This window comes from Chlorocebus sabaeus, chromosome 4, assembly GCF_047675955.1.
Source record: "Chlorocebus sabaeus isolate Y175 chromosome 4, mChlSab1.0.hap1, whole genome shotgun sequence".
Taxonomy (NCBI): domain Eukaryota; kingdom Metazoa; phylum Chordata; class Mammalia; order Primates; family Cercopithecidae; genus Chlorocebus; species Chlorocebus sabaeus.
The window spans coordinates 17790290-17816663 of record NC_132907.1 but is presented as its reverse complement, the minus strand read 5'-3'; the positions used below and the strand labels follow the sequence as shown (position 1 = coordinate 17816663).

The 26374-nt window shown below is 41.3% G+C and overlaps 1 protein-coding gene across 1 annotated transcript in view; it reads right to left on the bottom strand.

Moving 5' to 3' along the window:
- LOC119618313 (uncharacterized) overlaps positions 1-26374 on the bottom strand; it is a 115885-nt gene that overhangs the window by 35573 nt on the left and 53938 nt on the right. Inside the window, exons 2-3 of the mRNA XM_073014922.1 lie at positions 16367-16441; positions 15424-15650 (exon numbers count right to left, since the gene is read on the bottom strand). Coding sequence (XP_072871023.1) covers positions 15645-15650; positions 16367-16441 — 81 coding nt within the window. The 3' untranslated portion in view covers positions 15424-15644. The remainder of the gene's footprint in view (positions 1-15423; positions 15651-16366; positions 16442-26374) is intronic.

Sequence of the window (26374 nt, the reverse complement as noted above, 5' to 3'; positions counted from 1 at the left end):
TCCACACATACCACATGCACACACACACACACCCAATCACACACTACATATGCCACACACCACACAGACACACTCACCATAGAGACACACTTACACACACCACACACACCACACAACCAAAGCCAACACACTTGAAACACTCTAAAGTCTTACAGCTCATATATGAAAAAAGCATAATAGATCTCTCAGATTTTTACAACAATCCTAAAAATTTACATGACATTACCAACAATGAGTAATGAAACCAAAGAAACTTTTCTAAACTATCTTTCACAAAAACACTTTTTAGTCCAGGTGCAGTGTCTCACACCTGTAATACCAACACTTTGGGAGGCCAAGACAGGAGGATTGCTTGAAGCCAGGAGTTCAAGACCAGACTGGGCAACTATGAGACCCCATCACTAAAAAATAAAGTAAAATAAAATGTAAAAAACAAAACAAAAACAAAAACCACACCCTTCAGCCAGACACAGTAGCACAGCCCGTAGTCCCAGCTACTGGGGAGGCTAAGGCAGGAAGATTGCTTGAGCCCAGGAGTTCAAGGCTTTAGTGAGCTATGACTGTGCCTGTGCATAGCCACTGTGCTCCAGCCTGGTTGACATAGTGAAATTGTCTCTCAAAAACAAACACTTTCCAATCAATGATAATATGCTGAAGACTGAATTATCTCTTTACTTGCTGTATAGAAAATATCACACAATCATTTTCAAATGAAGAGGTAATCAAAGAGAATGAAGCCAAAACTGTAGGTAAAAAAGTATTCTGTCAGGCAGTTAATTAATAAAAATATATGTTGTTTTAACAGTCTTTCAGGTACTTGGGGTATTTGTCAGCTTTTTTATTTTGTTCTTTGTTGAGATTTATTATTTTAAATAAGTGCTCACTTTTGTATAAATTTTTATATTCATAATTTTGTATTCATATTGTATATTCAAATTATATTTGTATTCATATTATATATTCATAATTTTATATTCATAATTTATATAAGCTTCAGCTTCTACAAAACCTGTCTGGTCCCTGGGTAGAGCTACTTTAGAAGGAAGGATCTGGAAAGCCCTTCCTGAGTTGCTGACCCAAATGAACAGAACATTCCAGGAAGAGATAACAAGGGACAGAGTCTGGAGGGACAAGAAGCTGTCGCCCCTGGCTGGAGAAGCCAACATGGCTGGAGTGGAGAGGGACAGCAGCCAGCTCACTCAGGGCCTTGGAACTGGGCGAGAAGCTTGAATCTCACATCAAACACAACCTGTGACCTTCTGATTCATATTTAAACATAGCAGCATTTATGTAAAAATTGCAGAATATTAAAAACAGCCCAAAGTCCTAACATGTACATACATGTATATCTTCCCACTCCTAAGAAATAAATATCATTGTTTTCTTTGTGAAAAGTTACTGTCTCTCAGTGGCTTAAAAAAATAAAATAACATGATTTCTCAACTAAAATAAAACAAAAATCCATTGGGCTTAACGAATTTTTTCACTAAACAACAAGCCCAAAATACTCAGTTTCTGTAAAGTATAAATTCTAAGGTCACAGACTTAACAAAGTAATTGTATTTTTTTGAGACAGAGTCTCATTCTGTCACCCAGACTGGAGTGTAGTGGCACAATCACAGTTCACTGCAGCCTTGACCTTCCTGGGTTCAAGCAATTCTCCCACTTCAGCCTCCCAAGTAGTTGGGACTGCAGATGCATCCCACCATGCTCAGCTAATTTTTGTATTACTAGTAGAGATGGAGTTTTGTCATGTTGCCTAAGCTGGTCTCAAGCTCCTGGACTCTAAACAATCTGCCCACCTCTGCCTTCCAAAGTGCTGAGATTACAGGCATGAGCCACCTCACCTGGGCAACAATGTAATTTTCAAGTAAATCTGAGAACGCTAATCCACAAACTAATTACTAATGAAGAACAACACACACAGAGCTATCTCTGTACAATGGGCTCTAAGGTCCTGGTAGTTATTTCCTTCCCTCCCTTCTCCCTTACCAGCTAGATACCTTCCCTACTTCCTTCCTTCCACCATCATTCTTTCCACCGTTCCTTTCTTCTCTTCCTCTCTCACTCCCACAAATGTTTATTGAGTGCCTGCTTTGCGCTAGGTACAGGCACACAGGCAACCAAGACAGATATCAGCTTGCAGCCTAGCTAGGGAAACAGACATCAAGCCAATAATTTATTGACTGCAACGGTGGTGTTTGCTACTGGAAAAGGAGTTTGGGATACCTTAGGAGCATCTATCAGGGAACTAGCCTACTCTGGGCAATTAGGAAAAGTCACTTTCAGGAAGTGGCCTCAAAGTTGCTGTCTCAAGGACCACTCATTCCAGGTAGAGGAACAGCATCTGCAAAGGCCATGAGATGGGAAAAAGAATGGCCTTTGAGGAACTAAAAAAGATTAAGGCAAAAGAGAGAGGGACTGAAGATGAGGCAGGAGAGGTAGGCAAGGGTTCTCTCACAAAGCACCTTGCAAGACCATAAGGATTTTGCACTTCGTCCTAAGAGCAATGGGAAAATGGTAAATAGTTTAAAAAGTGGGTCAAATAGGACTTTTTGTTTTGTGAGTGACCAAAACCATAGCTCCCTGTTACCTATCTGCCTAGTTGCAGAGGCAGCTAATATCACTAGGGTTTTATAAATCTGTTCAGAGATAGCTATGTATACACATGCAAGTATGTTATCTTTTCATCTTGTAATAATACATGGCAGCATATTGTATACACTATCTTGAATCTTGTTTTTTTAACTTAATATATTCTAGCAATCATCCCACATCCGTGCATACAGATCTGCCTCGTTCCTCTTCCTCTGGACTAGATTGTCTATTGTATGGAAATACTATTATTTATTTAACTAGTATTTAATAGACTTAGGTCATTTCCAGGCTTTTGGTACTACAAAAAATACCATAGTGAATGTTCTTACACATACATATCGTTGGCACATGTGGGAGAATATCTATCAAATTACGGGAAATGGGATTGCTAGGTCAAATGGTATGGTCATTTGGAAACCTGATAGATATTGTGAAAATGCCCTCCCTAGAAGTGGTATTAATTTACATAACCACCAGCAAGGATGCGACAGATTAAAAAAATTGGTATCTCAGTAGAGTTTTAATTTGCACTTCTTTTAGTAAAAGTGAGCCTGAGCAGATTTGATCTGATTAAGAATTAGTGCTTGTTAGGAATTAAAAATAATTAGGCTGAAAGCCAAGCAACAGCTGGGAGCTGAAAATGACATTTCATTCGTTCAACAAATTTTGAGAAACAACTCTGCACTAGGCACTGTCACAGGCACCGACAAATCCAGATAGTTAAGACCCAGTCTGCCCCAGAGGAGCTCACGTCTAATGCAGGAGATGGAGGTACAATTAAATGCAATACGCTATTTTTAAAAAAACAAGATGGGCCAGGTGTGGTGGCTCACGCCTGTAATCCTAGCACTTTGGGAGGCTGCGGCGGGCAAATCACTTGCAGTCAGGAGTTCGAAACCAGCCTGGTCAACATAGTGAAACCCCATCTCTACTAAAAATACAAAAATTGCTGGGTGTGGTAGCAGGGGCCTGTAATCCCAGCATCCCCAGAGGCTGAGGCAGGAGAATCGCTTGAACCCCGGAGATGGAGGCTGCAGTGAGCTGAGATCACACCACTGCACTCCAGCCTGGGCGACAGAGCAAGACTCCACCTCAAAATAAATGACGCCACTGCACTCCAGCCTGGGCGACAGAGCAAGACTCCATCTCAAAATAAATGAATACATACATACATACATACATACATACATACAAACAAGAGGAAGAACAAGAACGAACACAGAAATATGGGAGCACAGAGAAGAGCAACTAATGTGCCAAACACTCACATACATTTTCTTAGAATACCTAATTTTTAAAAGACAGGGAGTTGGGGGAAGCAGATGATTAATGCTTTTTAATTTTTTTAAGGCCTACTTTTAAGGTTTCTTTCAAAACTTGTCTCTGTACATTAGCAAAAATATTCACAGTTGCTTTAATAGAGCTAAGATCTTTTTAAGTGTTTTAACTAAAAATATGTCTGAAATTACAGCAAGATTTCCATCAAAAAAGATAGTAGAGGCTGGATGTGGTGGCTCACGCCTGTAAACTCAGCACTTTAGGAGGCCAAGGTGGTGAGACTGCTTGAGTCAAAGAAGTTGGAACTTTAGACCACAACAGCAGCTAAACATACAAAGAAGACTCAACCAACTGCTGGTAATAACACTGGAGCAGGGAGACAGGAAGAGACACCTTGGCTTCTCCTTCTTCTACCTCCTTTTTGGCTGTTCCCAACCAGAAGCCAGTTGACAAGTGAGCTAGGAAATATAGTTTGCAAGGCTCTGCTCCCCAAGATGCAGAGCAGGGAAAGGGCAGGGAATGGGCCTGCAACAAATCTGAGAGCTAAATAATTGGCACGCTAGCCAGCCAGTTGACCTTTCAGAATTTTGGAAACCATCATTCAGTCACTATAACCTGTCGATTCATCCTCCCACTGTGTCTCTTCTCTAATCCACAGCTAATAACTCCACTCAAGCCCTTATCCTCTCTCACACAGACAATGGAAACAGATTTATAACTTGTTTCCCCATCTCTACTCTCTCCCACTCCAAAATGCCCTCCATGTAGTGTGGACCTCCAGAATTAGTTTTTAAACAGAGCTATGTCCCAATCTCTACCTACAGCAAAAATCCAGTTCCTCTGGGCCTTTTGCAGTCTGGCTCCAGCATCACTTTCCCCAAAATCTTTCTATAAACATGCTGTGTTTTAGCCACAAAAGGAGAACTCAAGACTTCCCAAACATGGCATGTTATTTCATGCCCACATCCTTTGATTACACGATTTGAAATTCTCTTTTTGAAATTTCCTCCTCCTGAAATTGTTTAAATCCTAAAACTTACCTACTAAAGGAAAATTGATTCAGCTCCCCCAGGCAAAATGAATTATTCCTTATGCAGCATTCACTCATAGCAAGTAATTCATACTGCTAATATAGTTTACTTATCACATCACATCTGTACTGCTAGTGTAGAGCACTCCTTTTTTTCGTTTTTTTGTTTTTGTTTTTGTTTTGAGACAGAGTCTTGCTCTATCACCCAGGTTGGAGTGCAGTGGCATGATCGGCTCCACTGCTGCCTTGACTTCCTAAGCTCAGATGCTTCTCCCACATCAGCCTCCTGAGTAGCTGGGACCCCAGGCATGCACCACCACACCCACACAGACCACTCTTTATGTTACATTCTAGTTTGTTCAGGGACCCAAGGCCTGCTTTTGTTAATAAAATGTTATTGGAACACAGCCACACCCATTTGTTTTCATATTGTCCATGGCTGCTTTCACAGACAACAGCAGAGTGGAATAGCTGGGACAGAAATGGCATAGCTCCCAAAGCTTAAAATACTTGGTTCGGTAAGTTTGCCAACTCCTCTCTTTGATGGTTCATTGAAGGGATTCCCAGATCTTAGCCCAACATCTGGCAGATAGGTGTTTTGTAAATGTTGATTGAATTATCTAGAAAGATGCAAGCATATACGTTCAAGAATAAGAGAAAAGGCCAGAAACACAAAGGAACATTTAAAGATACTGGCAAGGGGAGGCCAGAGCAATTAGTCCAGAGAAAAAAATAAAGGACATCCAGATTAGAAAGCAAGAAGTTAAATTAAACTTGTTGGCCGCGCACAGTGGCTCACGCCTGTAATCCCAGCACTTTGGGAGGCCGAGGCGGGCGGATCACGATGTCAGGAGATCGAGACCATCCTGGCTAACATGGTGAAACCCCGTCTCTACTAAAAAAACAAAAAATTAACCGGGCATAGTGGTGGATGCCTGTGGTCCCAGCTGCTCAGGAGGCTGAGGCAGGAGAATGGCATGAACCCGGGAGGCGGAGGTTGTGGTGAGCCGAGATCGCACCACTGCACTCCAGCCTGGGCGACAGAGGGAGATTCCGTCTTGGGAAAAAACAAAACAAAACAAAACAACAAACAAATTAGACTTGTTCACAACTAACATGATCGCACACTTAGAAAAGCCTCCTGAAGTGGAAATGAAAAAAAAAAAATTTTTTTTAAGAAAAGCCTAAAGACTCCACCAAAAAAACCTTTTAGAACTAATAAACAAATTCAGTAAAGTTACAGGATACAAAAAGTCAATAGCAACTGATTGTAAACACAGACAGCAAACAATGTGGAAAAGAAAACAAGAAAGCAATTCCATTTACAATAGCTACAAAGAATATAAAATACCTAGGAATCATTTTAACCAAAGAAGTGAAAGATCTATACAAGGGGCCGGGCATAGTAATGCACGCCTATAATCCCAGCTACTTGGGAGTCTGAGGCAGGAGAACTGCCTGAACCTGGGAAGTGGAGGTTGCAGTGAGGCGAGATTGCGCCACTGCACTCCAACCTGGGTGATACAGTGAGACTCCATCTCAAAAAAAAAAGAAATCTATACAAGGAAACTAGTGAAAGGAACACACGTACAAATGAAAGGATATTCCATTCTCATGGACTGGAAAAATTAACATTGTTAAAATGGTAATAGTACCCAAAGCAATTTACAGATTCGATGCGATCCCTATCAAACTACCAATGACATTATTTGAAGAAATAGAAAAAAATTCCTAAAATTAATATGAAACCGTCAAACACCCTGAAGCAATCCTGAGTAAAAAGAACAAAGCTGGAGGCATCACACCACCTGACTTCAAAATATATGACAAGACTATAGACTGGACATGGTGGCTCAGGCCTATAATCCCAGCACTTTGGGAGGCCAAGGCAGAAGGACTGCTTGAGCCCAGGAGTTTAAGACCAGCTTGGCCAAGATGGCAAGACAGCTCTACTAAAAATACAAAATTAGCTCGGTGTGGTGGTGGCGCACACCTGTAATCCCAGCTACTCAGGAGGCTGAGGCACGAGAATCACTTGAACCCAGGAGGTGGAGGTTGCAGTGAGCTGAGATTGTGCCACTGCACTCCAGCCTGGGCAACAGAGTGAGACCCTGTCTCTCTCTCTCTCTATATATATATGTATACATATATATATAACATACATACATATATATGTATGTATGTGTTATATGTATACATACAACAAGGCTATATTAACCAAAACAGCATGGTATTTGTATAAAAATAGACACACAGACCAATAGAATAAAATAGAGAACCCAGAAACAAATTCATATATTTACAGCCAAGCAAACGAAGGCACTAAGAATATACACTGGGGAAAAGACACCCTCTTCAATAAATGGTACTGGGTCCACCAGCCTCTGGACAAGTCTTTCCACCAAAGGCTCATTCTCTTCTGGGAGGTTCTCTGTATCCCCTTGTCCCCCGACCCCCAGGCAGCGACAGAATAAGTGTTTGTATGGATTTTTCAAAAATAAATAAATATACTGGGGAAATTGGATATCCATGTGCAGAAGAATGAAACTTGGACCCCTATCTCTCACCATATACAAAAATCAACTCAAAATGGATTAAAGACTTAAATGTAAGAAACAAACTATAAAACTGCTAGAAGACATAGGCAAAATAGGACATTGGTCTGGGCAAAGACTTTTTTGTGTAAGATTTCAAAAGCGTCCAGGTGCAGTGGCTCATGCCTGTAATCCCAGCACTTTGGGAGGCCGAGGCAGGCGAATCACTTGAGGTCAGGAGTTCAAGACCAGCCTGACCCAACATGAAGAAACCCCATCTCTACTAAAAATACAAAATTAGCCAGGCATGGTGACGCATGCCTGTAATCCCAGTTACTCAGGAGGCGAGGCTAAGGCAGGAAAATCGCTTGAACCCAGGAGGCGGAGGTTGCGGTGAGCAGAGATCATGCCATTGCACTTCAGCCTGGGCAAGAGCGAAACTCCGTCTCAAATTAAAAAAAAAAAAAAAAAAGATTTCAAAAGCACAGGCAACCCAAGCAAAAATAGACAAATGGTTACATCAAGCTAAAAAGTGTCTGCATAGAAATGGAAACAATCAACAAAGTGAAGAGACATTCTGCAGAATGAGAGAAAATATTTGCAAACTACCCATCCAACAAAGGATTAATAACTAGAATATATGAAAAACTCAAACAACTCAATAGCAAAAAAGAAAAATTTCACTTTAAAAATGGACAAAAGATCTGAATAGATATTTCTCATAAGAAGACATACAAATGGCCAACAGGAATATGGAAAACTGCTCAACATCACTAAGCATCAGAGAAATGCAAATCAAAACCACAAGAAGATATCATCTCACCCCAGTTAAAATGGCTTTTATCAAAAAGACAGGAAATAATTAATGCTGGCAAGGATATGGAGAAAGGGGAACCCTTGTATGCTGTTGGTGGGAATGTAAATTAGTACAACCATTATGGAAAACTGTATGTAGGTTCCTCAAAAACCAAAAATAGAACCATGGTATGATCCAGCAATACCACTACTGGATATATGTATATTGAAGAGATATCTGCACTCCCATATTTTATTGCAGCATTGTTCACAGTAGCCAAAATATGAAATGAATCTAAGTACCCGTCAATGATGATTGCATAAAGAAAATGTGGTAGAAATACATAATGGAATAGTTTTCTGCCATAAAAAAGAATAGGGCTGGGTACTGTGGCTCATGCCTGTAATCCCAGCACTTTGGGAGGCAGAGGCTGGTGGATGGCTTGAGCCCAGGAGTTCAAGACCAGCCTGGGCAACATGGTGAAACCCCATTTCTAAAAAAAAAAAAACAAAACGAAAATTAGCCAGGTGTGGTGGGTTACTACTGTAGTCCCAGCTACTTGGGAGGCTGAGGTGGGAGGATCACTTGAACCTAGAAGCCTTGATCAAGCCACTACATTCCAGCCTGGGCAACAGAGTGAGACCCTGTCTCAAAAACACACACAAAAAAGAACTGGAGGTCATTATGTCAAGTGAAATATGCCAAGCGCAGAAAGGTAGAAAGGTATGTATCACACGTTCTTACTTATATGTAGGAGCTTAAAAAAAAAAAAAAAAGGTGGATCTCATGAGGATGGAGAGTAGACTGATGCTTACTAGAGGCTAAGAAGAGTAGGTGGAAGGAAGGGATGAAGAGAAGTTGATTAATGGGTACAAATAAACAGTTTGATTGAAGAAATAAGACCTAGCACTTGATAGATCAGTAGGATAGCTACAGTTTATAATTATCTACCGTATATTTCTTTTCTTTTTTTTTTTTTGAGACAGAGTTTCACTCTGTCACCCAGACTGGAGTAAAGTGGCACGATCTCAGCTCACTGTAACCTCCACCCCTGGGTTCAAGTGATTCTTCTGCCTCAGCCTCCAGGGTAGCTGGGATTATAGGCTCCTGCCACCACACCTGGCTAATTGTTGTGGTTTTAGTAGTGACGGGGTTTGGCCATGTTGGCCAGGCTCCTGACCTCAGGTGAGCCACCCGCCTCGGCCTACCAAAGTGCTAGGATTACAGGCATGAGCCATCACTCCTGGCCTCTGTTGTATATTTCAAAATAGCTTAGAAGAGATTAATTGGATTGTTTCTAGCCTAAAGAAAAGACGAATGTTCTAGATGATAGATGTCCCAATTACACTGATTGAATCTTTACAAATTACATGAAAGTATTAAATTATCATATGTACCCTGAAAATATGCACATTACGTATCAATAAAAATTTAAATATTTTTAAAGTGAGGGGAAAAGGGGAACCTGTTTTCATGAATGTGAAGAATTATTTTTAGAGAAATGCTCATGGGTGTTTTTAAAACAGAACACAAAGGTAATTTTCTAACTCACATAAAGAAGTTTGTTTTGGCCTAAAAAAGAATATATTCAAAAAGAAAAAATTGGGAACTTTTCTGCTTCAGTAAGCCTAGAATATCTGGAATTCTAGAAGGTATGGGCAATTCTAGAAGGTATCTGCTGGACATGGCTTAAATTGGGTCAAGCTGATGGTTGAACTAAAAAGCATCTGAAGAGTCCCTCTATGGCTGGGTGCGGTGGCTCATGTTTGTTATCCCAGCACTTTGGGAGGCCGAGGCAGGTGGATCACCTGAGGGCAGGAGTCCGAGACCAGCCTGACCAACATGGTGAAACTCCATCTCTACTAAAAATACAAAATTAGCTAGGTGTGGTAGTGCATACCTGTAATCCCAGCTACTCAGGAGGCGAAGGCAGGAGAATTGCTTGAACCCAGAAGGTGGAGGTTGCAGTGAGCCGAGATGGCGCCATTGCACTCCAGCCTGGGCAACAAGAGCGAAACTCCACCTCAAAAAAGAAAAAAAAAAAGAGTCCCTCTAACTCCTAAGTCAAAGAAGGCACAGGTGAGCCCTGCACTGACAATGTTAAAGGCCTCATTGTCTCTTTTGAATGTTTAGATAGGTAATCTGAAAATTACATTAACAAAATATTTTGCATGAACTTAAAAATAACTGCAGAACACACTCTAAGTCTTTGTAGTTTTTTACACACCCAAGTGAATTATTCTTGCATGCAAAATTGACTGGTGAGAGATCTTACTATTGCGTAACAAACACAGAAAAATGTGAATTGTGTTCTATTTGATGTTGTCAGGTGCAGCAAATGTATTAAAACTTAGAAAATAAGGCTGGACTCAAACTCCTGGGTTCAAGTGATCCTCCTGCCTCAACCTCCTAGGACAACAGGCACATGTCACCAGGCCCAGCTCAGAAAAGAATTCTTTTGGAAGGGGGAGGGGTTCTCATGCTGTGGCCCAGCCCGGAGTGCAGTGGCATGATCATAGCTCATTGCAGTGTCAAACTCCTGGCCTCAAGCAATCCTCCCTTCTCAGCCTCACAACTAGCTAAGACTACAGGGGTGCACCACCACACCTGGATTTTTTTTTTAATTTTTTTTAGAGACAGGGTCTCACTATGTTGTCCAGGCTGGTCTCTAACTCCTGGGCTCAAGTGATCCTCCCATCTCAGCCTCTCAAAGTGCTGGAATAACAGGCTCAAGCCACTGTGCCCAGCTATTTCTTCCACTCTTTTTTTTTTTTTTTTTTTTGAGACAGAGTCTCGATCTGTCACCCAGGTTGGAGTGGAATGGCACAATCTCAGTTCACTGCAACCTCTGCCTCCCGGGTTCAAGCAGTTCTCCCACCTCAGCCTCCAGAGTAGCTGGGACTACAGGCAGGCGCCACGATGCCCAGCTTTTTTGTATTTTTAGTAGAGATGGGGTTTCACCATATTGGCCAAGCCAGTCTCAAACTCCTGACTTCAAGTGATCCGCTTGCCTCAGCCTCCCAAACTGCTGGGATTACAGGTGTGGGCCACCATACCTGGCCCACTAACATTTATTTCCCTTTTTTTGTGTTTCAATTTTTTGTTGTTGTTGTTCTTTTTCTTCCATTAACTTTGAAAAGGTATTTTAAAGTATTTTAAATACAAAGAGATCTATACCATTATGCACTGTTAGTGGAAATGAAAAATTATGACAGCATTTCTGGCAAGCAATTTGGCAAGAACCTCAAACATGTTTATTTCATTTGACTCCAATAGTTTTTATCTGTTTGTTTGTTTGAGACATGGTCTCACTATGTTGCTCAGGCTGGTCTCAAAGTCCTGGTCTCAAGTGATCCTCCTGTCACAGCCTCCTGAGTAGCTGGGATTACAGGCATGCACCATGGTGCCTGCCTAATTCAATAGTTCTATTCTAGGAATCTATACTTTAAAAGTTTGTGTGTGTGTAATTGTAATGAAAAATAATGAAAAATTAGAACAACAAATGAATGGTTAAATTGTTGCATATGATATTATGTAACAATAAAATTTTGAGGAATATTTAGTAATGTGTCCAACTCATGATTTTTAAATGTGAATATCTTTATTGATTTCTTCTAATTTTTTTTTCTTTTTTTTGAGACAAGAGTCTGGCTCTGTTGCCCCAGGCTGGAGTGCAGTAGCAACATCTCAGCTCACTGCAACCTCCTCTCCCAGGTTTAAGTGATTCTTGTGCCTCAGCCTCCAGAGTCAGCCTGACAGCCTCACAAAGTGCTAAAATTACAGGCATAAGCCACCGAGCCCAGCCTGATATGCTCCTTAAAAATTAAAATAATGGCCAGAGTAGCTCACGCCTGTAATCCCAACACTTTGGGAGGCCAAGACGGGCGGATCACCTGAAGTTAGGAGTTCGAGACCAGCCTGGCCAACATGGCAAAACCCCGTCTCTACTAAAAACACAAAAAATCAGCCAGGCAGCTGGACGCGGTGGATCACGTCTGTAATCCCAGAACTTTGGGAGACCGAGGCAGGTGGTTTACGAAGTCAAGAGACTGAGACTATCCTGGCCAACAAGGTGACCCCATATCGACTAAAAATACAAAAATTAACTGGGCTTGGTGGCACCTGCCTGTCAGTTCCAGCTACTCCAGAGGCTGAGGCAGGAGAATCGCTTGAACCTGGGAGGCGGAGGTTGCAGTGAGTAGAGATTGTGCCCCTGCACTCCAGCCTGGCCACAGAGCTAGATTCCGTCTCAAAAAAAAAAAAAAAAAAATTAGCCAGGCGTGGTGGCGGGCGCCTGTAATCTCCCCTACTTGGGAGGCTGAGGCAGGTGGATCACCTGACATCGGGAGTTAGAGACCAGGCTGGCCAACATGGGGAAACCCCTGTCTCTACTAAAAATTCCAAAAATTAGCCAGGCGTGGTGGGAGGCGCCTATAATCCCAGCTATTCCAGAGGCTTAGGCAGGAGAATCGCTTGAACCCAAGAGGCGGAAAGTGCAGTGAGCCAAGATTGTGCCACTATACTCCAGTCTGGGTGACAGAGCGAGACTCTATCTCAAAAAAAAAAAAAAAAAAAAAAAAAAAGTTACAAACACTATTGAGGTATAATTCATTTGTTGGTATTATTTTTATTTATTTATTTAAATTTTGAGACACAGTCTCGTTCTGTCGCCCAGGATGGAGTGCAGTGGAGCGATCTCGGCTCACTGCAAGCTCCGCCTCCCGGGTTCAGGAGATTCTCCTGCCTCAGCCTCCTAAGTAGCTGGGATTACAGGCATGTGCCACCACACCCAGCTAATTTTTGCAATTTTAGTAGAGACGAGGTTTCGCCATGTTGGCCAAGCTGGTCTTGAACTCCTGACCTCAAGCGATCCGCCCGTCTCAGTCTCCCAAAGTGTTGGGATTACAGGCGTGAGCCACCTTGCCCGGACGTTTTTTTTTTTTTTTTTTTTTTTTTTTTTTTTTTTAACCTAATATATGATGGAATCCTTACATGAAAGTATACATACAAATAATCTACCTCTGCCTTTCATCTTTAAAAAAAGTTTCATATTTCATGATGTGAAGTACTTTCGACTTCATAAATAAATGATTTTATTATTTGTAGAATTCTAATTGAATTCTACAATATAGTACCTTAGAAAACAATATTTGCAGGCAGGCGGGGTGGCTCACGCCTATAATCCCACCACTTTGGGAAGCCGAGGCAGGCAGATCACGAGGTCAAGAGATTGAGACCGTCCTGGCCAACATGGTGAAACCCTGTCTCTACTAAAAAATACAAAAATTAGTTGAGTGTGGTGGCGTGCACCTGTAGTTCCAGCTACTCCAGAGGCTGAGGCAGGAGAATCACTTGAACCTGGGAGGCGGAGGTTGCAGTGAGCTAAGATCGCTTGAACCCAGGAGGCGGAGGTTGCAGTGAGCCGAGATCGTGCCACTGCACTCTAGCCTGGTGACAGAGCAAGACTCCATCTCAAAAAAAGAAAGAAAGAAAGAAAGAAAGAAAAGAAGGAAGGAAGGAAGGAAGGAAGGAAGGAAGGAAGGAAGGAAGGAAGGAAGGAAGGGAGGGAGGGAGGGAGGGAGGGAGGGAGGGAGGGAGGGAGGGAGGGAGGGAGGGAGGGAGGGAGGAAACAATATCCGCAGTGGGTTGTTGACTAATTTTGTGTGTCGGTCTGTCCATCTGGATGCATACAAGAGTTTTCAGAAGGATATACACCAAAATAGTAATAGTGATGATGTCTAAGTAGTGAGATTATAGGTGATTTTCTTCACTATTCTCAGCTGTACTTATTCAAGTATTCTGTAAAACTACTATATTACTTTTACATTAAAGAAAATTATTAGTAAGTTTCTCCATTGATATAGTTTGGATCTGTGTCCCCAGCCAAATCTCACGCTGAAATGTAATCCTCAGTGTTGGAGGTAGGGCCTGGTGGGAGTTGATTGGCTCGTGGGGTTGGATTTCTAATGAATGGTTTTGCACCATTTCTTGGTGCTGTCCTCTCAATAATGAATGAGTTCTCTGGCGGCGATCTGGCTGTTTATAAGTATGGCACCCTGCCCTCTCTCTTGCTCGGTTTTCACCATGTGGTGTGCCTGCTCCTGATTCGCCTTCCACCATGAGTAAAACCTCCTTGAGGCCTCCCCAGAAACAGATGCCACTATGCTTCCTGTGCAGTTTGCAGAACCGTGAGCCAATTAAACCTTTTTTCTTTACAAATTACCAGTCTAGCCGGATGTGGTGGCTCATGCCTGTAACCCCAGCACTTTGGGAGGTCGAGGCAGGAGGATCACCTTAGGTCAGGAGTTCAAGACCAACATGAAGAAACCCCATCTCTACTAAAAATACAAAATTAGCCAGGCATGGTGGTGCATGCCTGTAATCCCAGCTACTCGGGAGGCTGAGGCAGGAGAATCGCTTGAACCTGGGAGGTGGAAGTTGCGGTGAGCCAAGATTGCGCCATTGTACTCCAGCCTGGGCAACAAGAGTGAAACTCCATCTCAAAAAAATAAAAAATAAATAAATAAATTACCCAGTCTCGGCTATTTCTTTATAGCAATGCAAGAACAGACTAAAAAATCCATTCAGTTGAGTAAAAGGGTTCCAGGCACTAAATATGAGCTTTAGCATCAACATCATTAAGGAAGATGCTCTACTGGGGTAGCTTCAGCAGGCAGCTGAGCCCATCTCATTCCCGGGCTTAACCAGGCCCGGCCTCTGCTCATAGTATGTGTCCACTTGGGATGTCCCCCATTCTGCCCCTCCAAACCCCCTCCTTCCTTCAAAGCCCAACCCAACTCCCATCTCCTCCAGGCAGCCTATTGGGATTATTCCAGCCTATCTTATACTTAGGTGTATCCTCATTGTTTTCTGGTTTCTTGTCTCTTCATTCCAATCAGATCATAGGCATCCTGAGGGTAAAACTCTTGATTACACTTACTCATATTCTTCACAATGCCTAGTACTGCAGTGAACATGTAGCAGACACCTAACAAATATTTGTTTGTTCTTAAAAGAGCTAATAAATGAGTATAACACAAGGAGCATTTAAAAAACAAACAAAAAAGAGATAATAAAGGTGAAAATAATGTTTGCCACATTGTAGGTAATCAATACATGCTTATTGTACCTGAATGGATAATTTATCTACTCAAAATTAACAAATCATAAAAGAAATAACCACTCACTGGCAGAGAAGGTAAGAGCAAAAGCCCCAGGATACCGGGAACCAGATATGGAGTAAGGAAGAGCCACACCTCTCCTAGCTGTGCTGGCTGGTAAAGATTACACTTTGGGCTAGGCAGAAGTGGTGGCTCACGTCTGTAATTTCTGCACTTTGGGAGGCTGAAGTGGGAGGACTGCTTGAGCTCTGGAGTTTGAGACCAGCCTGGCCAGCACAGTGAGACCCTTATCTCTACAAAAAACATTAAAATTAGCCAGATGTGGTGGTGTGAACCTGTAGTCCCAGCTACTCAGGAGACTGAGATGGGAAGATCACTTGAGCCTAGGAGTTCGAGGCTGCAATGAGCTATGATTGCACCACTGCACTCCAACCTGGGCAACAGAGTGAGATCTTGTCTCAAAAAAATTAATTAATTAAAGTAAATTTGAGGCCGGCTGTGGTGGCTCACACCTGTAATCACAGCACTTTGGGAGGCCAAGGCAGGCGGATCACCTGAGGTCAGGAGTTTGAGACCAGTCAGACCAATATGGTGAAACCTCATCTCTACTAAGAATATAAAAATGAGGTATGGTGGCATGCACCTGTAGTCTCTCATACTCAAGAGGCTGAGGCAGGAGAATAGCTTGAACCTGGGAGGTGGAGGTTGCAGTAAGCCAACACGGCACCACTGCACTCCAGCCTGGATGACCGAGCAAGACTCCATCTCAAAAAATAAAATAAGATAAAAAAAATGAAGTAAATTTGGCTGGGTGCGGTGGCTCATGCCTGTAATCCCAGCACTTTGGGAGGCCGAGGCGGACGAATTACCTGAGGTCGGGAGTTCGAGACCAGCCTGACCAACATGGAGAAACCCCGTCTGTACTAAAAATACAAAATTGGCCGGGTGTGGTGGCACATGCCTATAATCCCAGCTACTAGGGAGGCTGAGGCAGGAGAATCGCTTGAACCTGGGAGGTGGAGGTTGCGGTGAGCCGTGATCGTGCCATTGCACTCCAGCCTGGGCAACAAGAGTAAAACTCCATCTAAAAAAAAAAAAAAAATGAAGTAAATTTGAAAGATTACATTTCAAAGGAATGTGAACACCTAGACATAGAATACTTTTAACTTACTAAAAGACAATAGGGGTGATTAATTAGATTGCTTAATCAGATTAATTCAGTCTTCATGCAGGAAACATCTTCAAACTGCTTTAGATTGAAAGGACATTTTCCATCATCTTAACCAGTTTGTTTGCCAACATAGGATTTAATTTTCTATATAGGCCTCTGCATTTTACCTGTCCTTCTCTCCATGCATACTATCCGCCTCCCAAGCAGACAGCTAAATTTGATTTTTCCTAAAGATTCAAAAAAAAAATCTTTCAGGCTGGACATAGTGGCTCATGCCTGTAATCCCAGCACTTTGGGAGGCCTGAGTGAGTGAATTGCTTGAGGCCAGGAGTTCGAGACCAGCCTAGGCAACACAGCAAGACCCCGTCTCTACGAAAAAATAAAAAAAGAATTAGCTGGGTGTGGTGATGTGCACCTGTGGTCCCAGCTACACAAGAGGCTGAGGCAGAGGATTTGTCGAGCCAAGGAGGTCAAGGTTGCAGTGAGCCATGTTCTCGTCACTGCACTCCAGCCTGGGTGACAAAGTGAAACCCTGTTTCCCCTGCACCGCCCGCCACCAGCCCCCCCCCCCCCCACACACACACCCCAAAAACTTTTATGTCTTTTCAGTTAACTTTTAAACAAGCCCAGCAAGACTGAATTATGCGGCATAATTTTGGGACATTTCTGCCCAGGTTCATGAGTCTATCCATCTGCTCTAAAACCTGAAAGACCTTGATCAGGAATCAAAGTGATATATGCTGTACTTGGAGACAAAGCTTAAAAAGACACATCTCCAAAGGAAAGCAAAAATATTTATTTAAATTCATTCTAAAATATTATCTTCCCAGGTGCTCTCTCTATTCAATTTCTTCATCACCATCCATACAGAGATGGTTCACAAATTTATACCTCCAGTGCAAGGCTCTGTGTCCTCAGGTTTCAAACTCGATTATACAACTGACAACTTGCCTTGTCCTCCTGGGATTCTCAAAGGCATCCAAACTTAACATGAATTCATGCTTTCCCCACTCCCCACACTCACTGATACTCCTAACTTGGTTTCTATGGTCCCCTATCCCATTGAGCTAGTCATCTGGTTGAACAAGCCTGAAAGGCAGAAGTCATCCATGACAGCTCTCTCTCTCTCGCCTCCATGCCCACACCATCCCTCAATTCTGTCAAAACTCTCCAGTGTCCTCCATCTTCTCTACATTATTCAGGCAAACTTTGTCTAGTTTAATAACCTCCTAACCAGTCTATCTAGAGCCCTTCTAACCCCAGCCAAACCTATATACCATATTATAGCAAAAGCACATATTTTTAAAAGGTCAAGTGAAGCAGTGGAAGTGGAGAAGGAACAAAGAAATCTGTAACTGGTTGTGATCAATTAGTTGTAAACACCACTGCACTCAGACCAGCTGCAAAATTTTTTGTTGTTGTTGTTTTGAGATAGAATTTCACTCTTGTTGCCCACGCTGGAGTGCAATGGCGCAGCCTTGGCTCACTGCAACTTCCACTTCCTGGGTTCAAGCAGTCCTCCTACCTCAGCCTCCCAAGTAGCTGGGACTGTGAGTGCCCACCACCACGCCTGGCTAAGTTTTGTATTTTTAGTAGAGACAGGGTTTCACCATGTTGGCTAGGCTGGTCTCAAACTCCTAACCTCAGGTGATCCGTCTGCCTTGGCCTCCCAGAGTGCTGGGATTACAGGCATGAGCCACCGTGCCGCGCCTGCAAAATTTTTAATACATATTATACCCCTTGACCTCCACGATCACAGAAACTTTACTATATATTGTTTTCTTGACTTAAAACACTCTTCTCTTCTTAATAACTCCAACTCCTCCACTTTTCTGCTCAAGCATCAGTTTCCCAGAGAAGCTTTTATTGGTTTTTATGAGCAGGTCAAATTCCTATCTCCTAGTACTTTGTATAGTCCTTCATAGTGCTCATCAAGTTGTAATCTGACACACACATATATATGTATGTGTGCTATTATATTGTCTCCCTCACTAGTCTAAGCCATAAAGTCATGGATCATGTCCAGTTTTTTTTCTCCCCACTAAATCCAAACACCTAGCATGGTGTCTGGTATACAGAAGTGATCAAGAAATATTTACTGGGTAAATAAATGCATAAGTTAAAATATAAATAACCAACATAAAATCCTTTCCAAGAATAAGATTTTATGACAGATCTCAACCAGTAGAAAAATAAAACATTTTCTAGAATGAAAGAACATATGAAAAATGCCTGGCACATAATAGGTTCACAATTTTGTAAAAATTCATCTGCTTTATGATTTTCATAGAGTCAATATCTGCAACCTGCCTTTCTATGTATTTATGGAGAGCAGGACCAAAGCAATGTAATTTGCTGCTAGGATGCCAGTACTAAAGTGTTTCTTTTTATCTGTTTTCTGCTTCCTGAACATACTTTGCTTTGTGTAAATTTACCATGACCACACAAAACATATCAGACAAAATGAAAGACAGAGTTGCAAGAATTTCCAACTTGTTAGCAGGGCAGGATGCCTTGGAAAACAAAGTGTGGGGCTTCCCACTACATATAACCAGCTGTCTAGTCTTAAGGCAAAGATAAGTAATATCTTCTAGGAGCTGGGCATGATGGCTCATACTTGTGATCCTAGGACTTTGGGAGGCCAAGGCAGGAGGATCGCTTTAGCTCAGGAGTTTGAGACCAACCTGGGCAACATAGAGAGACTCAGTCTCTTAAAAAAAAGAAAAAGAAAGAAAGAAAAAAAAAAGAATATCTTCTAGAAAGGGAATTATCTTTAAATACAGTCCAGAGAATTCAGGATTTCAAGTTTAGCTTCCTCGATGTGTGAATGAGACACTCAAAGGGATAGAAGATGAAGTGTTTAATCTGTGTGAGTTCGCTTAAGGACACATCCCAATAAGGAAAAGCTGTGGGGCGTATGATTGTTTTATAAAACAGTGAGAAGAGAATTGTTTGGCACTGTTTGCATACGACAGGCTCACAATTCATTTCTTTAAATATGAATCCCCAAATCAACCCATCTAAAATTATGTTTCCTACCAAGATTGCTTAGTTACTACACATAGGAAAGTGCATAGGCCTGGAGGCAGCACTCTCAGCTCTTCTGAGACACTCAGTTGCTCTTTTATTTACAAGAATCCTGGTCAAGACACTCCATTCCTGTCCCATTTCTCTGCCACTAATTGACTCTGTGGCTGTAACAGGGTCTCAGTTCTTCATGTATAAATTGAGATTGGATTTTTTTAAGTCCTTAAAGTTCCCTCCAGCTCCCCGTCCTTTGATTCAGGCCTGAATTCCAGCCAGTGGATTAGAGTATCAAGTCACCTACACAGTTTGTCAAGTTGCATGAGCATTTAATGAAGAGTTTCCCTAATCTTTGGAAGAGTCTGTTCATAGGAGTAATTTATGCCACCTTAATAAAATGAGCAGAGGGGAAACCTGTTATTTCCTCATAGGTGCATAAGCAGCCCTGAAATGGGAGCTGACTAGAGGGGTGGGCTGGGAGACAGGAGTCTGCAGGGTCAGCCCACCATGAGGTTGATAGGGAAGTTTTACCCCCAGATGGCACTGGCCAGATTTCTCTTCACTATTGCTGCACGCTGCTGAGCTCACCAGTGTCACCTTCCTCAGCCTTAATCCTCAAGACTCAACCAAAGAATATCAAGACTTCCACAGCACACTTGTCTTTTTTATTTTAATGGAATGAATGATGCCATACGTTTGTCATGTTTATAGAGCAGCTTTCCCTACATTAAAACACACATACACACAGATATAGATATAGCCCACTGGAGGCTTTTTATAAAAAACAAAACAAAAAACCCACAGATATATCTATATAATCTATCTATCTATCTATCTATCTATCTATCTATCTATCTATCTTCTTTCAAGTAACACCCACAGATATATCTATATAATCTATCTATCTATCTATCTATCTATCTATCTATCTATCTATCCATCCATCCATCCATCCATCCATCCATCTATCTATCTATCTATCTATCTATCTATCTATCTATCTATCTATCTATCTTCCTTCAAGTAACACTCTGGCAGGATTATCCCACAACAGAAAGTGTCAAAGGCAAAGAGAAATGCCTATACAGGAAGAACTTTTTAAAATAGAAAGCATGGATTCAAGCTGCCTCAATCACTGTGTGCTTCCTTCCCTGGCAGAGAGGAGAGACACTTCCTTCTTTCCTTTCCAAATGAAGCACCTTGTCCCTATTCAAGGCTTTACTATGGGCAGAAAGACCAATGGCAACTTCTCGATCTATAGGAAAGTTTTATCTGTTCAACTAACCTACCAGAAAAATACTCTGTTGAATTACTTCACCGTTCTCTTATAGATGATACATAAATTGCCTTGCCCAGGATACTTTTTTAAAAAATGTTACACAAAACAGAGCATGTCAAAATAATATAATACCTATAAGATAAGATGTCTAAAATGTAGCAAAGTATAATTTGCCTAAGATTGTAATGTTATAAATTGAGTCATGTACTTGTCTATAATCTACATTTGTCATTTCTTGGACAAACTTTTTGTCAGCTCTCTTCTAAATTACATTTGCCTATGTGCCTTGAATTAAAAAATGGTTTTAATCTTAAATAAACATGATAAAAAAGTATTTTTCTATTTTGAAAGCCCACAAGGCCAGGCGCAGTGGCTCACGTCTGTAATCGCAGCACTTTGGGAGGCCAAGGGGGGTGGATCACGAGATCAGGAGTTTAAGACCAGTCTAGCCAATATAGTGAAACCCCGTCTCTACTAAAAATACAAAAAATTGGTCAGGCATGGTGGCGGGCGCCTATAATCCCAGCTACTTGGGAGGCTGAGGCAGGAGAATCGCTTGAACCCAGGAGGCGGAGGTTGCAGTGAGTGGAGATCACGCCACTGCACTCCAGCCTGGGTGACAGTGTAAGACTCTGTCTCAAAAAAAGAAAAAGCCCACAATATGAGCTCATTCTTTCAGTATCCAGTCCTACAACCTCACCTGGAGTATTTTTAGCCTAAGCCAATCTTTCAATATTTACTTTGTGTATGTAAATAATACATGTTCCTGTAAGTAGTGCTACTTACATTCTAAAAAAGCCTTGATTCTAATTACCCTACTGTTGTCATTCACGTCTTAAGGGTTCCAGCTCAAGTTTCCTGTGTGACTGGAGGCACCACCCTCATTCTATTTGATTCATTATGAATAACACAAGGATAATGATGCTTGTAATTATGACAATTTGCCACCTTCTTTGAAGTTCCCAAAAGCAAAATGCTCCAAATGTATGCTCACAATTGTTTATTAGTTGGTCAGCTTACAAAGCCAATTTTAGCTTCCTCAAAATTAAATGGCATTTGTTCATTTTAAAAATTTGAGTGACAATGTTTATAAGTTAAACCCAGGAGGCTGGACTCAGTGGCTCATGCCTGTAATCCTAGCACTTTGGGAGGCCAAGGTGGGCAGATCACTTGAGGTCAGGAATTCAAGATCAACAACATGGCCAACATGGCGAAACACCGTCTCTACTAAAAACACAAAAATGAGCCAGGTGTGGTGGTGGGCACCTGTAATCCCGGCTACACGGGACGCTGAGGCAGGTGAATCGCTTCAACCCAGGAGACCAGGAGGTTGCAGTGAACCGAGATCACAACAATGCACTCCAGCCTGGGTGATAGAGCGAGACTCTGTCTCAAAAAAAAAAAATACAACCAAAAACAAACCACAGTGTATATGCATGGATACATAAACTGAAAAGTACCATTATTAATGAAAGTCAGCATGTAACAGCTGTTGTTTTAGGATAATTATTACTAATGTTGAAAATAATGAAATCTCACCAAATAAAAAGAGATTATTTTCCTTATAAGGCGGATTATGTGTCTCAGTGATAGTGATTCAAAAAAGATCATTTCAAACTGCTTAACATTTTTGAGGATCCAATGTCTAAAGGTCTCTCTGCTCCCTGGCCTTCTCATTTCCTACTATATTATAGATTAAATCTCCTATCATTGTTTTGAAAACCTTTGTCTGGCCTTCCTTCTGACTCTACGTTCTATTTTCACATAGTAAATTTATTGACAGTTTGATACCTAAAGCTCCATGTCTATTTTCATCCATCTCCATAGTAACAAAACCAGTGTTTGGTTACACTGGTTTAGTTACATTAAGAACACTGTAAAACATTAGACCAAAGACAAAAACATAGCCAAAAAGAAATTGTTTTCTAAGCACCAACTCTGAGTCAGTCTGGTACATTTGATCTAGATTCCATCATCAACATTTTTGTAATAGAATTAGCTTTGCCCTTTAAATCACCCCTCTTGGAGAAATGACGTAAAGTTGATGGTAAAATTGTACATTATCCTGAAGGACTGCTCAAGACGTAATGGCAAAGACAAATAATTACCTAGACTAAAATCCAAAGGGAAGACAAATTATGGGATCAAGTGGAGCTTCCCATGACTTGAACAAAACTATTACTTCCGTCAAGGGAGCAATTCCCCTTCCCAGCAGGAAACTCACCGAAATTTCCCTGAGTCACTTGCAAACAATGTTGTTATAAATGTGACATGAACTCTCATCCACAATCATAATCTCATAATTTATTAATGTCCATTTTAAGCCCCCTGTGATTATTTCATGGGCCTACAAGTTATCTGGATAAAGACGACAGACTCCAAATGATATTTAGCCAAGTGACAGTAATCCTGAAGATCCCTGCCTGGGAGGGCTGACCACCACTGCATAGTTACTTACATGTTTACAAGTCAGTTTCCCCAGCACCTATCATTATAATGTTCAGGTGTTGCAACACATCAAATATTACAACAGGAGAGACTGCCAAAGACTTACGCATGCTACAAAGTCACAATCTCCTTGGCAAATGATTCAGACAATTAAAATGGCAATAACATCAACAAAGTTGGTAAACCAAACCTTGTGTTTAAAAAAAAAAAAAAAAAAAAAAAAAAAGAAGCTTTACTGTATGGAAAAAGAAAAGATTCTGGCCTAGAATCATAGAACTCTATACAAAGTTGGAAAGTGCCTTAGAGGTCATCCAGTTCAGCTACCCACTTGATGAAGAAATTTATTCTACAATATTCTTGACAAGTGGTTATTCAGTCTCTCCTTGTTTATATCCAGCATCCCAGAGCAAAACTACAGCCACTGAGCCAAAATTTACTTTGCCGAAACTTGCACTCATTGACTCTGTTTTGCAGAGCTTTTGAATCAATTCTGCCACTCCCTTTACTAGTTTAGCTGGGTTTTTAAAAAATACATTATAATAATAATAGCAAACATTTATTGAATACTTACTATATGCTAGGAATTGGACTAGGTGTTTTTATACGAACTATCTTATTTATTTAGCGATTATGAGCATAAACTCTGGAGCCAGATTGTCTGAGTTAGAATTCCAACTCTGTCATTTATTAGCTGTAATCATTGGACAAGTCATTTAACCTCTCTATGCCTCAGTTCCTCAACAATATGAAATAGGGATAAACATAATAATAATGTCTACCTAGTAGGATTATGAAAATTAAATGCCAGTGTATGTAAAGTGTTTAGAACAGTGCCTAGCATATGATAAAAACTATAAAAATGCTGTTGTGTTACTCATTGTTATTATTATTATTTGAGACGGAGGCTTGCTCTGTCACCCAGACTGGAGTGCAGTGGTGTGATCTCAGTTCACTGCAATCCCTGCTTCCAGAGTTCAAGTGGTTCTCCTGCCTCAGCCTCCAGGGTAGCTGGGATTACAGGCATGCGCCACCACGCCTGGCTAATTTTTGTATTTTTAATGGAGATGGGATTTCACCATGTTGACCAGGCTGGTCTTGAACTCCTGACCTCAGGTGATCCGCCTGCCTTGGTCTCCCAAAGTGCTGGGATTACAGGCATGAGCCACCATGCCTGGCCTATTATTACTCCCATTTTACAGATAAAGAGATTGAGGTTTAGTAAAAAGGTTAGGCAACTTGAGGATGAGATTTTCAATTAGCCTTGTTAGATCACATCTGAAACCACTTTATTACGCAAAGTGTTTGCTATTTATTGTGCATTTGCTATTTTATTTAGCTTTGCACATTAGTCTCTCTCTTTTTTTTTTTTTTCCCCAGACAGGCTCCCACTATATTGCCCAGGCTCGTCTTAAACTCCTGAGCTCAAGTGATCCTCCAGCTTCAAAGCCTCCCAGTAGCTGAGATTATAGGCGCAGGCAATCAGGCCTGGCTTTAGTCTATTTTTAAACAGATTCAATTCCAGGAACTCTTTCCAGTGTTTGTTCTCCCGTGAAACAAAACAATCTAGCATTAATCCAGAGATGGTAAAGGTGTATTTGGAAAACAATATTACAAAATATATCAAGAATCATAAAATACTTCAAAGCATTTTTATTTTGAGACTGAGTCTTGCTGTGTTGCTTCGGGTTGACTGGAGTGCAACAGCTATTCACAGGCACTATCATTGCATACTACAGCCTCGAGCTCCTGGGCTCAAGCAATCATCCTGCCTCAGTCACCCAAGTAACTGGGACTGCAGGCACACACACCTTCACATCCCACTCTCAAAGTCTTAGATTCAATAATCTTTCTTATGAAAAGCTATCCTCCAGAAATAATTTAACAAAATGAATAAGCTACATACCCCCAAATTTTTCTTATAGCATTACCAGCTCCATTTCCCCAAATTATATTAGAGATAAATATTAGGGGTATAGCTAGGTAAATTATAATAAATAAACATAAAAAGAAATTATATAGTTAATCAATAAAATCATGGAAAGAAATGCATGATATAATATTAAATAAAAGGCCAGGCACAGTGGCTCACATATGTAATCTCAGCATTTTGGAAGGCCAAGGCAGGAGGATTGCTTGAGGCCAGAAGTTCAAGACCTGGGCAGCACAGTGAGACCCTATCTCTACCAAAAAAAGCACAAAAATAAGCTGAGTGTGGTACCCCACACCTGTAGTCCTAGATACTTGTGAGAACAAGGCAGGAGGATCACTTGAGCCCAAAAGTTTGAGGCAGCAGTGACCTATGGTGGCACTACAGCCTGGGCAACAGAGTCAGACACTGTCTCTAAAAAAAAATAATAAAATTAAAGTTAAAATTTAAAAATATATATATAAGGCCAGGCACAGTGGTTCAAGCCTGTAATCCCAGCACTTTGGGAGGCTGAGGTGGGTGGATCACAAGGTCAGGAGTTTGAGACCAGCCTGGCCAACATGGTGAAACCTCATCTCTACTAAAAATACAAAAAAAATTAGCTGGGTGTGTTGGTGTGCACCTGTAATCCCAGCTACTTAGGCTGAGGCAGGAGAATCACTTGAAACCTGGTAGGCAGAGGTTGCAGTGAGCCAAGATCATGACACTGCACTCCAGCCTGGTCAACAGAGCGAGACTCTATCTCAAAAATATATATATACACACACACATATAGATATAAAATATATATATATAAAACATATATATAGGCTGGGTGCAGTGGCTCACTTGGACAAGTTTTATATATATGTACATACATTGTATATATGTATATATTATGTTATATATAATTTATATATTTATATTCATATATTTTATATACATATAAAAAAAATAGGAGGTTGAAACTGCAATGAACCGTGATCACACCACCGCACTCCTGTCTGGGCAACAGAGTGAGACACTGTCTCAAAAAAATAAATAAATAAAGATGTAAAAAGAACCCAGGGCTGGGCATGGTGGCTCACAGCTGTAATCCCAGCACAGCCCTTTGGGAGGCCAAGTGGGGCAGAACACCTGAGATCCAGGAGTTCGAGACCAGCCTGGTTAACTTGGAGAAACCCTGACT